This window comes from Martes martes (genome assembly GCF_963455335.1).
Source record: "Martes martes genome assembly, chromosome: 2".
Classification (NCBI taxonomy): domain Eukaryota; kingdom Metazoa; phylum Chordata; class Mammalia; order Carnivora; family Mustelidae; genus Martes; species Martes martes.
The window spans coordinates 201,794,209-201,808,736 of NC_137889.1; the positions used below are offsets into that span (position 1 = coordinate 201,794,209).

General features: G+C 49.4%; 1 protein-coding gene across 7 annotated transcripts in view; it reads left to right on the forward strand.

Annotated features, from left to right (window-relative positions):
* The first annotated feature begins 276 nt into the window (after positions 1-276).
* The window catches only part of ANXA3 (annexin A3), a 49,753-nt gene continuing 35,501 nt past the window's right edge, over positions 277-14,528 (forward strand). The window contains exons 1-2 of one of the 7 annotated variants that reach the window (XM_080795353.1): positions 277-370; positions 3,541-3,592. In XM_080795353.1, the coding sequence (XP_080651479.1) occupies positions 3,578-3,592 (15 nt within the window). In that variant the 5' untranslated portion in view covers positions 277-370; positions 3,541-3,577. Of the gene's footprint in view, positions 371-549; positions 643-1,161; positions 1,212-3,540; positions 3,593-14,528 lie in introns of those variants that run through there. The other 6 variants (XM_080795357.1, XM_080795360.1, XM_080795352.1 and 3 more) reach the window with 6 other exon arrangements.

Below are 14,528 nucleotides of genomic sequence, written 5' to 3' on the forward strand. Positions count from 1 at the left end.
CCCGGGCCGGCCTTGACTCGCTTCTGCGTCCGCCGGGAGGACGTGTCCGAGGAGCCCGAGAAGCCGGGGAGAGGCGGGGGCGGCCGGGGCTCCGGACGTGCGGCTCCCCCCGTCCGCGGAGGCTGGTCCTTCACCTCCCGCCCTCGCGGCGCCGGGGAGGTTCCCCGGAGGCCGCCGCCTCCCCGGCAGGGCCGCGGCCAGACGGCAGGGAGGGCGCGCTCGCGGGCACGTGCGGGGCGCGGGGGGGACGCAGCTCGGGCGGGCGGGGGCGGGGGCGGGGCAGGACGCACGGGCCGGGCCGGGCCGGACCCCGCCGGGCCGCGGGCGCAGGAGGCGCTGCGGCGGGTCGGAACCGAGCGCGAGCCGACAAGTGAGCGCGGACAGAGCGTTGGGGTGAAGGCGGCGGGGGGCGCGGGGCGCTGCGGCGCGGGGTGCAGGGCGGGCGCGGGCGGCGGAGGGCGCGGCCAGGCTTTCCTGGGCGTCGGCGCGGGGCAGGTGCGGCGGGAAGCCGCGGGCGGGGCGGGAGGAAGGGGTGCGGGCGGGGCGGGAAGGGGAGGGGCGGCGAGGGCGGCGAGCAGCCGCGGGCGGCGCGCACTCCGGCTCTGGTTCTCCCGCACGCCGGGTCCCTCGGCCGCGCCGCAGGTAAGACCCGCGTCCCCGCGACTCGCCCGCGGCTGCCGGCGGCTGGCAGCGGGGGGCTCCGGGCCACTCCCCCGGGAGCGCGGCCCACGCCGCGACCAGGCAGAGCCCGCGTCCGCGCGTCAGAATGGGGGAAACTGAGGCTCAGAGGAGCAAAAGCGGTGCGCCTGGGGAGGGTCACCCGACCGCGGTGACGGCGGCCGCAGACCTTCGCTTCTGGGGAGCCCGCGGCGGCCTTCTCAGCCTCCCGCGCGCTAAGCGTCTTGGGGACCAAGAAGGAGCCGGGGTCGGAGCTGCCCTTTGGGTCCCTGGCGAAGCGGGAGGGGCGGGCTCGAGCCCGGCGCCGAGGACTTGAAGCCCCGCCATCCTCGTGAGCCTTCGCTCCTCTTAACCTAGACCTTTTATTTTACTTCACTTGAGAACTTCTTAGGTGGTAGAAGAAAAGCGTTTTTAGACATGGAGCGTTGGGAATCCGAGAAGTTTGCTTTTCCTTGAAAAGACTCACCTTTTCTTTGATTGCAGCAGTCACCGGCCCTACTCGTGATTCATCCCGCAGGCATTTGAGTCAGCAGGTGGGGAATCGGAGTCCTTCCTTGCAAATGACCTTATATAGGAAGCTGTGGTCTGTGCAGGGGCTCAGAGGCCGCGGTCGCTGAAGGCCCCTCTGGCTGCCGATGAGGAGCTACAGTGCGGGACAGAAATCCTTCCCCAGGATCTGCCTTCTGCACAGACAGCAAGACTGAGCCCTTGGGAAGAGCTACCTTTACAACCAGTTTTATCAGCATCATAAAAAAATGTAACTCATTGAAACATTGTTCTCCAAAGATGTCCCCGTTGGCTTCATGAAGGCAGAAAACCTCAGACTGAGGAGAAAGAGAGTTTACAGATGTAACTTGAAACTCTTAAAAGTTTAAAGATTCTGGAACCTTGTTCTCAGAGCTGTGGGGTCTGTGTGGAGCTATCTGCTGAGAAATAGGGATGGAGGGGAAAGTAAAGGAAATGATGTAGATCCCCGAATCCCTTTCTGAAAAGAATGTTTAAAGTGCTGTTGTCAGGTCATTTGGATTTCTTCTTAAAATTTAAATCAGTAATAATTGTTGGATCATTATACTGGATCAACACGTATTGAATATTGGCTGTGACAATGTATGGGGCAGGCACTTGGGTAAGGCAGAGCATGGGAGTTAACTTCATACCTTTGCAGTGTGACTGTCCAGATTCAGTAGGGGGACACTTATTGCTGTGTGGCTAGAACATTATTGTACCTTCTCTGTGCCCCAGCTTTTTAATATGTAAAGTGGAGATGTGCGGGGTTTTGTTGTTGGTTTTTTTTTAAGATTTTATTTATTTATTTGAGAGAGAGAGCACACAAGTAGGGAGAGCAGCAGAGACAGAGAAGGAGAGGGAGAAGCAGTCTCCCTGCTGAAAAGAGAGCCTGATGGGGGGCTCGATCCCAGATCGCAGGACCCCAGCATCATGACCTGAGCCGTAGGCAGACACTGAACCAGCTGAGCTCCCCAGATGCCCCTAAAGTGGAGATGTTCTTAATGACAACTAGCTCCCTTACTAGGTTATTGTGAGACTTATATTAAATCCTTCATTCATTCAGTATTTTGTTTTAGTGCCTTTTATGCCCCAGTGAACTAAAATGACAAAAAGCGTTGTGAAATTAATCTTCTAGTGTTTTTTATATGACCTGGTACATAGTAAGAACTCAGAATCGCAGCTGATATTATACATATGATCCCCCGCCTTCCTCTTCCCTTTCTATAGATGAAGAAACCAAAGCTCAAGGAAATTGAGCCTTCAGAAGCAAAATGAGAACGAGTGACACCTTGTAGCCACTGTGTATCTAGAGGGATGTAATGTTAGATCTGGTAACTAGAAAGCCCACTGCCCTGGGCTACAGATTGCCTGAGAAAATCTGGCTAAGTATTTCCGTAGATGTCTAGTGTAATTTCCTACTAAACTTTGTTCTGGGGCTATCACTGCATTTTTAGAATATTTTGTTCCCAGGATTGGTGGGAGCAACTTGCATTTCTAAATCGACCCTGGAGATACGCCAGCGTGTCTGAATAATGTCTACATAGGAAAAGTGTGTGGCTTCCCAATAGAGCTCCACCAAAGAATTGCCCTTTTTACCTCTGGGCCCTACCAGGAACTGGACTGCCTCCTCAAAGAGCAGGCAGGTCTGTTTACAACAGTCCGTAGGCTGGGAGCCTTGTAAAATGTAAATGGAGACATCACAGTCAAACACAAAGAATCCACCTGAAGCCAGCTAAAATTTGTTTCGGGATGAGTTCAGAGGAGACAATTTCTGTTTCTGTTGTTCCCCAGGATGGTATCTATCCTGGTTAAAAGAGAACTCAGTAATCAACATAGTTCTGTTAGACTTTTTTTTTTATTAAAGATTTTATTTATTTATTTGACAGAGATCACAAGTAGGCAGAGAGGCAGGCAGAGAGAGAGGGGGAAGTAGGCTTCCTGGTGAGCAGAGAGCCCGATGTGGGCTTGATCCCAGGACCCTAGGATCACGACCTGAGCCGAAGGCAGAGTCTTTAACCCCCTGAGCCACCCAGGCGTCCTTCTATTGGACTTTTAAATGAATGAAGAATTTGTTTTCCAGGAAACATATTTGTAAACCCCTTAAGTATGGAGATTTTTTCCCCTTGTTTTGACCCCTTTCCAGTCCCGCACAGTCTGTCCTTGTCCATAGTGGGTGCTCGTAAATGTTTGTGTAGTGTATAGGGCACTTGATGCTGGAGACACATCACCTTACTGAGATGGTTTCTCTTTAAATGTTGACTTCTGGTTTTTTAGATTAGAGATTAGGGTTATTCTGAGATTATGGTATTCTGAATCCCACATTTATTCTGTTTAATAATTGTTTTCTTTAAATAGGTTCGTGTGATCTCAAGTCAAGCAAAGGTGGGATATCATGGCTTCTGTCTGGGTAAGTAACACTCAAGCCTTCACAATACAGTAACTTATCTTAGTCAAATTAAAATGCCAAAAGTCAAAATATGAAAAACAAATCTTTGAAAGTTTATAAGGTACGTTGGAAAAAATAATATGCCAAAAAAGCGAAGGGATGTCTAAAAAGAATAAAATACAAACATGTATTGTAGAGGCACATAGCTGAAATAATTTGCGATGACACCAAAGTAGAGGTTAACAACAGAGTAAATTTAGTTTGGGAGTTATTATACGATAAGGATAACATTTCATATCAGGAAAATGTTGGCTTATTCAACAAATAATGTTAGGAAAATTTCAAGCCATTTGGGAAAAAAGTAAATCTGTATTCCCTCCCCCTTCTTACCTTAAAATGCATCTCAGATGGATAAAATACTGAAGTGAAAGAGACAAAATATGGGTGAATGTTAAAAATAATCATGAAGTAGAGAAGGCATTTGCAACTATAATTCCAAACCAAAAGCCTAAAAGAAAAACATTGATCTACTTTACTGCGTATAAACTTAGGATTTATAACAGCAAATGACACTATTAGTAGAGTCAGAAGACAACCCACAGGGGAAAAATATTTGGAGCCCATCAGACAAAAAACACATTTTCTTAACATAAAAATGACTTGAATAAATCAATAAAAATAAACTTGATGGAAAAATTTGTCAGATCGTGAATAGCACATGAAAAGAATTAGAAATGTCCCACAGACATATGAAAAGATGCTCTCACTCACTAGGAAAGAAAGAAATGTAAATAACACAGTCAGTAATCATTTCTACTAGAAAATTGGTAGGAGTGAAAAAACCTAGAATAAGACCAGTATTGCAAAGTCTGTGGGCAAGACAGGTACTCTCCTACTCTGATCATGGGAGACTACTGGATGGCACTTTGGTGACAGTCGATGTTTAAACGCACACCGCCTTTAGCCAGTTTCCCCCTTCTGGGCATTTATCTTACTGATGTCCTTGCATAAGGCTGAAAAAATACAGACCTAACGACACTCATCTGTATTAATGAAAATATGCAGACAGCATAAATGGCTACCGTGGTGTATAAAATTATTAAATTACTCATTTGCAACCTACAGCCATTTTTTAAAGATCTGTTTATTTATTTGCTTGAGGAGGAAGGCAGAGGAGAGGGAGAGAGAGTCCAAGCGGACTCTGTGCTGAGCATGAAGCCCAAAACTAGGCTCGATCTCAGGACCCTGAGACCACAACCTGAGCCAAAACCAAGAGTCAGGTGCTCAACCGACTGTGCCACCCAGGCGCCCCTAACTTAACAGTCATTTTGATGTGATCGTTAAAAAGTATGGGGAAAAAGGTGGTCAGTTCTCTATATATTGATAATAAGAAAATGTCCAAAGATGTTAATTAATGAAAAAATAAAGTTATAGAATAGTGTGGAAAGTGAGTCTGTTTATTTTTTTAAATATTTTTAAGGATTTCTTTTTATTCCCTGGAGAGAGAGAGCACGAGCACACACGAGCTGGGGGAAGGGCAGAGCAGAGGGAGAAGCAGGCTCCCTGCCAAGCAGGGAGCCTGACGTGGGACTCGATCCCAGGACCCCAGGATCATGACCTGACCCCAAGTCAGATGCTCAACAGACTGAGCCACCCAGGCACCGCATGGTTCTGTTTAAAAGAAAGTAAAAGGAAAAGAAAAAATATATGCATAAAGACTATATTACATGAAAACTCTCTAGAAAGGCAGAACTGTGAGCAAGGGCACATTTATTTTTTAGTGCATCACCTTCCGTGCTCTAATTTTTTGGTCAGTGATGAACATACATTGTATTTCTTAAGTGAGGGACAGAAAGGTTTGAAGAATAGCTTGTATGGAGATATACCAGTCCTAGGTATGGGTGGTGCTTATGGGAGGTTTGCTTGGCCCGTGTTATCCCCTTACCACCGACCAGGATGCCACGCTGTCCTCTTTCCAGGTCTAAATTCCCGCTGCTATTGTGGATACTTGGTAGAGTCAGGTGGAGGGGGGAGAAAGCATCTCTCCAAAATGCTGGTGTTAAAAGTCTCCCTCTAGTCCTTGTCCATTAGTAAATCGACATGGGGTTGGTTGGTCAGGCTCTCCACTTAGCTGGCCGGCTGACACCTTCGGAGTCGTTACTCTTACTCTGTGTCTAGTTTATGAATTAAACTTTATGGTAGCTGTGCATGTTTAAGAAAAAAATAGTGTATATAGGATTCAGTACTATCCGCAGTGTCCGTGGGGGGTCCTGGGAAGCGTCGGCGATGGTTGGGGTGCGGCTACCGTGCAGGCATACAACGGAGAATTATTCAACCTTAAAAGGGAAGCGAATTCTGGCACATGCTACAACGTGAATGAACTTTGAGAACATTATGCTAAGTGAAATAAACCAGTAAAAGACATAAAAAGACAAAATACTATGATTCCGTTTATATGAGGCATCTAAAGTAGTCAGATTCGTAGAGACCGAAAACAGAGTTGTGGTTGCCAGGGGCTGAGGAGGGGGATGTGTTGCTTAACGGGTATAGAATTTCGGTTCCGCACAATGAAAAAGTTCCAGAGGTCTGTTTCACAATATTGTGGATATTCTCACCACTACTGAACTGTTGTACACTTAAAAGTGGTTAACGTGGTAAACTTTATGTTATGCTTTTTTTTTTTTTACCACAATTTAAAAAAAACCTGGAGATTTCTGTAATTGTTCTTATCACTAAGTTTTACTGTTTTCTTTTTCCCTCTTACACACAAAAGCACATGTGTACCTAAACACAAATAAGCAATCCAGTCCACGCTTTTCTCCAAAACCGTAGATCAGCTTGTGGTTACTAATGGATGAGGAGCTTATCGGAGTGATAGGATCCAGAGAGAAGAGTCTGGTTGCCATTTTAGTATATTTCCTTGCAGATGAGACGATAGCTGGTTTCCTAGGTCTTCATCTTCTAGGTGTGGTGCAACCTCCCATTGTTTCAGATGAGTCAACAATCAACATTGCATTACTGTTTCCTTTGTTTGGAAACGTTGCTTATCCCTGTTCAGGCCTGTGTTCTCCTAATTAACCCCTGAAGAGAAGTTTGCTCTCTTCGGACCCAGGGTCCCTTTAGGTTGCTTTTAAGTCCACAGCAGGCACTCGTGCAACCTACAAATTTGAACGTCTTAGGAAGCTGACCCGTGTGTGTGGTTGGTATCTCCATTGCTTTGGAGGTGGCCGGCGGGTGCTCAGGAGCTCTTGGTGGGGTGGGCCCCCCGGCTCTTCCCCTGCACAGGCTTCTGGTTGAGCAGGATGGCTCGGGCTCTGCGCACGGCCTCATGCGGAGATGTGGGCCGGACTCGTTCTCGGGGATCGTGTACCTGATGCCGCTGACAGTGGCCCGGGCATTCTTGTTGATGGTGGTCGCACGTAGGAAGTGGCAAGCTTTCTGTGGCTGGATCTCCGCTTCCCGAGCGCCACTAGACCTTTGTCACTGACCATGGGCCCCACACCCACAGTCTTAACGCCGAATCCGCCGGTTGTAGCGGAAGGAGTTGCGAGCCTTCGGGTTCCTGGGCTCGGCGCTGTCTGCCTGTCTGCTCCTGTGGGTCGGGAAGCCGGAGCAGTTCAGGACGACCGTCCGCTGCAGGTGCGCAGTCATGGGGGCGGCTCGTCTCAAGGGCAGCTGGAGACGGAAAGAGCAGGAACGTGACCTTTCATTAAGATACCACAGCAGCATCTTTCCCAATGTGCCCTCCACAGAGCTGGCTTTCTCAAGCCAACGTGCTGGGCTCTTTGCTCCGTGGTCAGTTCCTAACTTCCTTTGACCATTTGTCTGAATCCTCAACTTAGTATTTTTATTATCTTCCTAAATTTTTTTCTAAACTTGTAATCACCGTAATCATTATGAACTGTTATAACTTTCTCACTCGCTATCCATTTTCCCTTCCCCACTCCCCACTTGACTTTAAAAATGAGGAAGGGTACCAGAGAGACAATCTGGAACCAAGGGATAAAGCCATTTTGCAAAAATATAACCACATAAATAGGACACTACAAACTTTGTCTGGAAGGAGTTCCTCAACAGGGTAGTTAAGTAAGGCAGCAAGTGCCGGGTACAGTGGGCGCTCCTGGGACAGAAGGAGACGGTCCAGCCACGGCCCCCGGTCTGCTTTTCATAACTCTCTAACGAGTTCAAAGGCAGGCTCTTGAATACAACCTGCTGTCCTCTCCGCTACCTCACCTGTAAAACGGATAGAACAGTAGTACCGGCATCGTTCAGTGCTTGGGAGAATTAACCTAGTTCACGTAAAATGCATTAACCGTGCCCGGCATGTAGTGCGCAGCGAGTGAATGTTAGTTGTAATCATTATCATTTCAATATGTTATTTTCTAAAAAACATATTCCTTGCTAATTAATATCCCTGCACCTGTTTTAGTAAAGGAGTTCCTGCCTGTCTCCTGGGCCTGATTTTATTACAAATCAACAGCATCCTCCTCCCCGTTGGAATGATTGTCTCTGAGCCATACGAACACAGATGGGTTTTCCCCACATAGATACTTACTGACCCGTCCTATTTTCAGTATTTTTTAAAGAGCAGTTTTAGGTTCCCAGCAAAATTGAAGCAAAGATACAGAGATTTCCTGTAGACACATGCATAGGGTCTAGACACGTGCCCGGGGTCCCCCATTATCAGCATCCGCTGCCAGAGTGGTCCATTTCTTGCAACAAATGAACCTGCACTAACTCTTCATAATCACCAGAGCCCACAGTTTACCCTGAAGTTCACACTTGGTGTTGTGGATTGTGTGGGTTTGGATACTTATATATGTTTAGCGACGTGGGCTGCTCTGTTCCCAGTCCGAGCGGGTGTGCTGCCCTACAGTGCTGGCACGAGCCACCCGGAGGTCAGCTCTCCAGGTTTAAGAGCTCGGCCCTCACCTCGGAGTCAGCGGCGAGTCTCCGAGCCTCCCGCTCTCCCGACCTATATAGCTGGGGATTTCCATGACCCTCTTGTGTTCGGTAATTGTCTAGAACACCTCAGAGAATTCACTGAAAATACTGTACTTATAGTTACCGTTTCATTAGAAAGCCAGCTTACACGTAGAGCAAGGCCTGGAAGGGTCCTGTCCCCGTGGAGTCAGGACGAGTCACCGTCCGTGCACATCATGTGTCCACCAGCCAGGGAGCAGCTCTAAGCCTCTGTCCAGAGTTTGTACTAGGATTTCCTTACAGAGGCCTGACTGATTAAATCACTGGCCATAGGACTGAGCTCAATCTCCAGTCTCCTTCCCCACCCAAACTGCCAATCATCCCCATCCTATACCTACATAGAGGTCCACCGTGAGTCACCTCGATGGCATAATACAGACACTCCTATCAGGAAATTCCAATGGTTTGGACGCTTTCTGCCAGGAACCCAGGACAAAGACCATATTCCTTATTGTACCATACATATATAACTCAGGTTGGGGCTGCACAGAATTTCCAAAATACCATATTCCTTTAATTTTTTGTTTTAAAATCATAGTAACACTCAGGCACTGGTTACCTTCTGCTGATGAGAACTTCTGCTTGGAAGTTCCTGTCTTAAATCATAAGTAACACAGGACAGTGAGTAATGCTTTGTAATAAATACAGATTAGCAGATAGAATCACTCAAAACATGGGGTCTGTGGAGAAGAAATACTTAAAGGGATTCTTGAGAGTGGAAAGGTTGGGGAAGGCTCATCTAGGGTGGAAACTTGCTAATAGGAAAAATTAGTCCCTGAAAATGTGTTCCTGATGAAAAAGAAAGCATAACTTTCCTTCCCCGCGTGATGCTTCCTCTCTTTCCTGGGAATAAGACTGGTGCAGTTTGACCCATGAGGACACAGTGGTCGCATTTCTGCTGTGTGAGACAGAGTCGTGGCATCAGCGGTAGGCCTCCCGGGAAAGGGCCCTTGGGAAAGAGAATTTGGGAAGACAGTGCCTCTCCATTCCGTTCCACGGATGACACCAGCCCTGGGCATGTGATGCTACTGGTCCTGGGTACAGAAGTTGGCGAGAGCTCCGTCCAGTTCGTATGTCTTGTTGTGGTGGGAACATCCCATCAGACCTTTCTTTCCTGGTGTGTGTGCTCTTCCCAACCATGCAGATCTGAAGCATGTGTGGGAAAGAGCACCTGTGTTACACGCATGTGGTCGTGTTGAATTTCTCCTCCGGTCTCCCCGCCTGCTGCATCTCGGGGCTGGAAGGTCCGGCTCCATAACTGTTTTCCCTGAGCTAGAATTTTCACATCCCAAGGAGAACGGGCATCAAGCCTGATTAGGTGCTCTTCAACGTGATGCAGATTCCAGTCTGGTGTGTGTTTTAAACCATGCTCCCCGAAGTGTGTGTATTTATTTATTTGACAGAGAGCACAAGCGGGGGGAGAGGCAGAGGGAGAGGGAGAAGCAGGTTCCCCGCAGAGCAGGGGAAGCCGGATGCGGGACTCTATCCCAGGACTCCGAGACCGTGACCTGAGCCGAAGGCAGTGGCTTCACCACCTGAGACACGCAGGCACCCCCCGAAGCATATTTAGATAAATGTCGGCAGCTGCAAAAGAGGCCCTCAGCAGGAAGTGAATGAAAATCAGGTGAGACCTGGATTTCAAATCAAAACATTAGAGCTTTGTTCCGGACAGAGTCTAGAAAGAAACTGTCTACAATCTGAGAAGAGAGCGGCTTCCCAGGAAAGAAGAGACCAAGCATTAAAGACACGTCCGTTGCCACTCCCTGACCCCAACGCACCACGGACGTGTGGGGACCCCTCGTTCCCATTTAATCATACTACAAAGTGTAATTTGCCAAATCTCATGAGTAACTATTGAAGAAGCCTGGTGAATCAGAGGCAAACGGGAAAAGAAAAAGTTTTAGATGGAGAGCAAGGGATGTGAAGGGGAGAAGGTATGATTTGATTCTCTTGAATGCCGTGTTTGGTCAGTGCCGAGCCGCCGGAAGACATGCACTTCAGAATGGGGACCTGTAAGATTAATACAGACATAGAGGCCTCGCACCAGATAAGAGAGAGTAAGTCAAAAGGGCAGAAAATTCTCAGGTCTGCCCCTTCCTCCATGATCACGACTTTGCTCCTTTTACTTTTGATCGTTTGTGTTTGAATTTGTGTTTAAATACTTCACTTAGGTTCTGGAGACGTGTTTGAACAGAGGTAGCGACAGCCCCGAATGAACAGCATTTACGAAAGGTTTAAAGAATGCACTACTCAGATCTCCGAGGCGTGGCACGGAGCTCTGAAAAGTCTGGTAGTGGCATTTGAGAATTATCAAAGAAAGCAAGACTCAGAATAAGAAAACATTTCTTTATCACTTAGTCATTCAACAAATATTTGCTAAGATCTGCTATGTGCCATACCCTGTTTGGGGCTCTGGAAATACAGAGAAAGAGAAATTTGAAAAACATGGACCTTATATGCCTCTGATTTTATTAGCAAAGATGGATAATAAACAAAGAAATAAATGCATAATACATAACGTCAGTTTCAAGTACTCTGGGGGAAAAGCAGAGGGAGATAATGATGGTGGGGGGAGTGTGATTTTCTGCTCAGATACGTGAGCAGAAGTCAACAGGGAGGGAGGGAGGGGGTGGGCTGGGAGAATCCTTGGGGAGGAGCGTCCAGGCAGAGGGCATAGCAGGTGCAGCCCGAGGCAAGGTGTATTGGGAGAGCGGTAAGGACACTCCCATGGGGTGATGGGAGGGAGACAGGGAGATTCGGGGAGATACTACGCTTCAGGGTCCTCCAAGGGCCACAGAGAATGTTTAGTTCCAGTAGCCTTTGTATAAACTCTGCAAGGAGTCCCCATTATGTAAATTTACCTTAGGAAGAATTCTTAGCAACTTATTGTTAAGCTTGTCACTTCCCAAACCCACACTTACACAAAGGTCATAAAACAATGCACGTTGCCGTCCTATCAAGTGGGCATTCATGACCATGGCCACGGGTGCAAGAAATGTTCTTTCTGTAATATTTCAAACAGCAGACGTCCCTCGTCCCCGTCCGTCATGGGTGGATTTCCATCCCCCTAGAAGTGACACGGGAGGAGAGTGGGTGTCACCGCTGTAGTCCTAACCTCCTGCCACACCAGCGCCGTTTTCTGGTCAAGTACCGTTTCCGAAGGTGTGGACGATGCCAGATTCCCCAGTTCAGCGAGCCACGTTCCCTCCATCTTCCACAGTTAGAGAGCGGGTCCCTTTGACAGAGGTGTCTCTCCTGGACGGTAGAACTGTACTTCATCTAACTGTGGATGTGGCCGGTATAGACACCGTAGTCTTCAGCTCCTTGTGGCTCTTGGCCAAGAAGAGAGTTTGGCCAAGAACTCTTGGCTAAGCTAAACCTGACTTGGATTGTGGAGGAAAAATGCAATCTTCAGTTACCGGTGCTAAATAACTCAAAAGAAGATGAGTATAACTTGTTTTTAATACGCTTTAAACAAATAATGAAACTTACTCTGAGAAAGAAGTGTGTGTTGTTAAAGACTTTCTTGGGGGACCAGTGTTTCAGACCCAGTCTGGCTAGGTTTGCTGCCTCTGCCACCAAACCCCCGAGTGCTTGGAGAGACAGGAGGAAAGACGGAAGGAATCGCTGGGAACGTCCCCGTCTCCCCGGTCCTCCATCCCGGCTTCTGGAACCAGCTTTGAAAGACCTGGAAGAGCCTGTGGGCCTGAACGTGGCCACCGAAGTATTTCCAGCCTCTTCCACATCTGCCAGGATACAACGGTCCCTTTGATTTCTGGACTATTGATGTTTGAAGGGAGCAAGTTCATCAAGCAGCCTATTGGCTTACGTAGGCCTTAGAAAAATTCCACACCTTGGGGTGTCATCGTCTTCCTCCCATTTTCTTCCAGCAAACGCATTCACGGTTATTGATTAAGACCCTGTCTGAAGAGGAGTCCTGGGCTGCAGCGGGACGTCCCATTGTGAGTGAAACATAAGGTCTCCGCCCCCTGGAATTTATTGTGGGAGGAGGTGGAGACACAGATGCGAGCAGTGGGAGCTGATGCCCCAGGGGGAAGGGTGGCTGAGAGAGGACCCCTCAAGTCCAGTGGCCAGGGCTGGCTCGTCAGAGAAGAGGGCCTTTAAGCAGAGGCGTGAAGGTAGAAGAACATTCCAGACAGAGGGAACAGCGCGAACAGAGGCATTAGGAGGAGGAGGAATTCCACGTACAGCAGCTCGGCTGTCAGAGAGCTGAAGTGTGCGGGATGAAGGGGAGGGTGGTGGCGGGTGAGGGCGAAGGGGGAGGCTGAGCCCAGCCATGCAGGGCCGGGGCCGCGCAGACCAGTGCCGTAGACCCGTTGGCTGCCATGTGGGAGGGGGTGGGAGGCGGACGGCGGAAGGAGAGGAGGCTGCTGCAGGTGTCCGTGTCCAGGGGAATGGGGAGGGCGACTTGGACGACAGCAGGGGCAAAGAAGATGGGGAGAAGTGCCCCGGAGATTACCTTTCGAGATTGCTAATGGACTGAGTGTGCAGGGAAGGAGAGACGCATCAATGGAGACTCCCAGTTTGTGGAGGTTGCTGCCATTTAGAGGAAGAAGGGATACTGGGGACGAGCTCAGAGATCAGCTGGATTGCCTGGGTTCGAATCCTGACTGTGCCGCAGACGACTCACGTCACGTTGGACGAGCCTCGTACCTCTCTGTGTCTTCTCCCCCCGGCCTCGTAGGGTGAGTTTTGAGGATTAAATGAGCCGATAGGGGTAAAGCACAAATAAATACAGAATTGTTACATGGGGCAGGAAGTCAGCTTGGGAGGAAATAGAAGGTACGTGAGACATAAAAGCAGACGCTGCATATACAAGACCAGTGTTCGGAGTAGAAGTCCGGGCCGGGCTGACAAACGGGAGAGCTGTCCGCGTGGTGGGAGGGAAGGAAAAGAGTTTCCATTTGAGAAGCACCTGTGTTACGGAGGTCAGGCGAGGGGCTGGGCGGACGAAGGACGGAAACGCAAGCTAGGCGGCAGGGAGCCCCGGGGACGGGGCCAGGAGCCGGCAGGAGGCAGGAGGCTGGCCGGGTTGGCCGTGGCACAGGCTTCCGAGAGGTCAGGGTTTCTTCTGACTGTAATCTGTGTTTCATGGAAAACCCGACCCCGGTAGCTTCCCTAATTTCTGAATCACACTTACCTCCTACTCCAGCCCAACACCCTGCTCTGTACACACCCCCGGGCCCTTGCTCTGAGGCTCCCTGATGAGATCCGTTTCTCTAAAAAAGAACAGAAGGCAAGTATGGATCTTTTCTCACTTGAGCAAGACACGAGGAAACACGTACGTGGTCCCTGAGGCCCTCGGAAGCCCTTCAGAGGAAGCCGTGACGTCGCTCGCTCCTCTCCCTGCCATCAGGCGCGGAGGCTCCCGACCCTGCCCTCCCCACCCGTCGGGGCGGCCTTCCTCACCCCTTCCGGCTCCTGGTGGTTTGCTGAAAGTATCCGGGCTTCCTTGGCTCGCAGCTGCGTGGCCCCGATCTCTGCCTTCATGGTCACATCCCCTCCTGTGACTCTGTCGTCACCTGGTTGTCTCCTGAGGACAGATGTCATGCTGGATTTGGGGCCCATCCGTCCAGTCTGACCTCAGCTTCAGTAAGTACATTTCAGTGAACTTCTACCCGAAGAAGGTCGCAGCGTGCAGCACTGTGGGCTGGGCCCGCCACGTATCTTTTTGGAGGGACACAGTTCAGCCCCGAACACTCACCTCCCGTGACCCTGTTCCATCAGAGCGTTTTACCATTTACCATTTCTCCTCAGCGCTGCAAGAGTTCCCAAGTCCTGGAGGTTGCTATGAGGCATGGATTTGGAAGCTTAATGTTTGGATGCGGCCTCCGTAGGACTTCATGAAGTGACGAGTGATTGGACGTTACCTCACCCTCAGGCGGTACCGACAGCGGCAGCCCTGCTTGCTCTGAAGCGTTTGGCTTTAACTAGTTTCGTGTCATCAGGATTG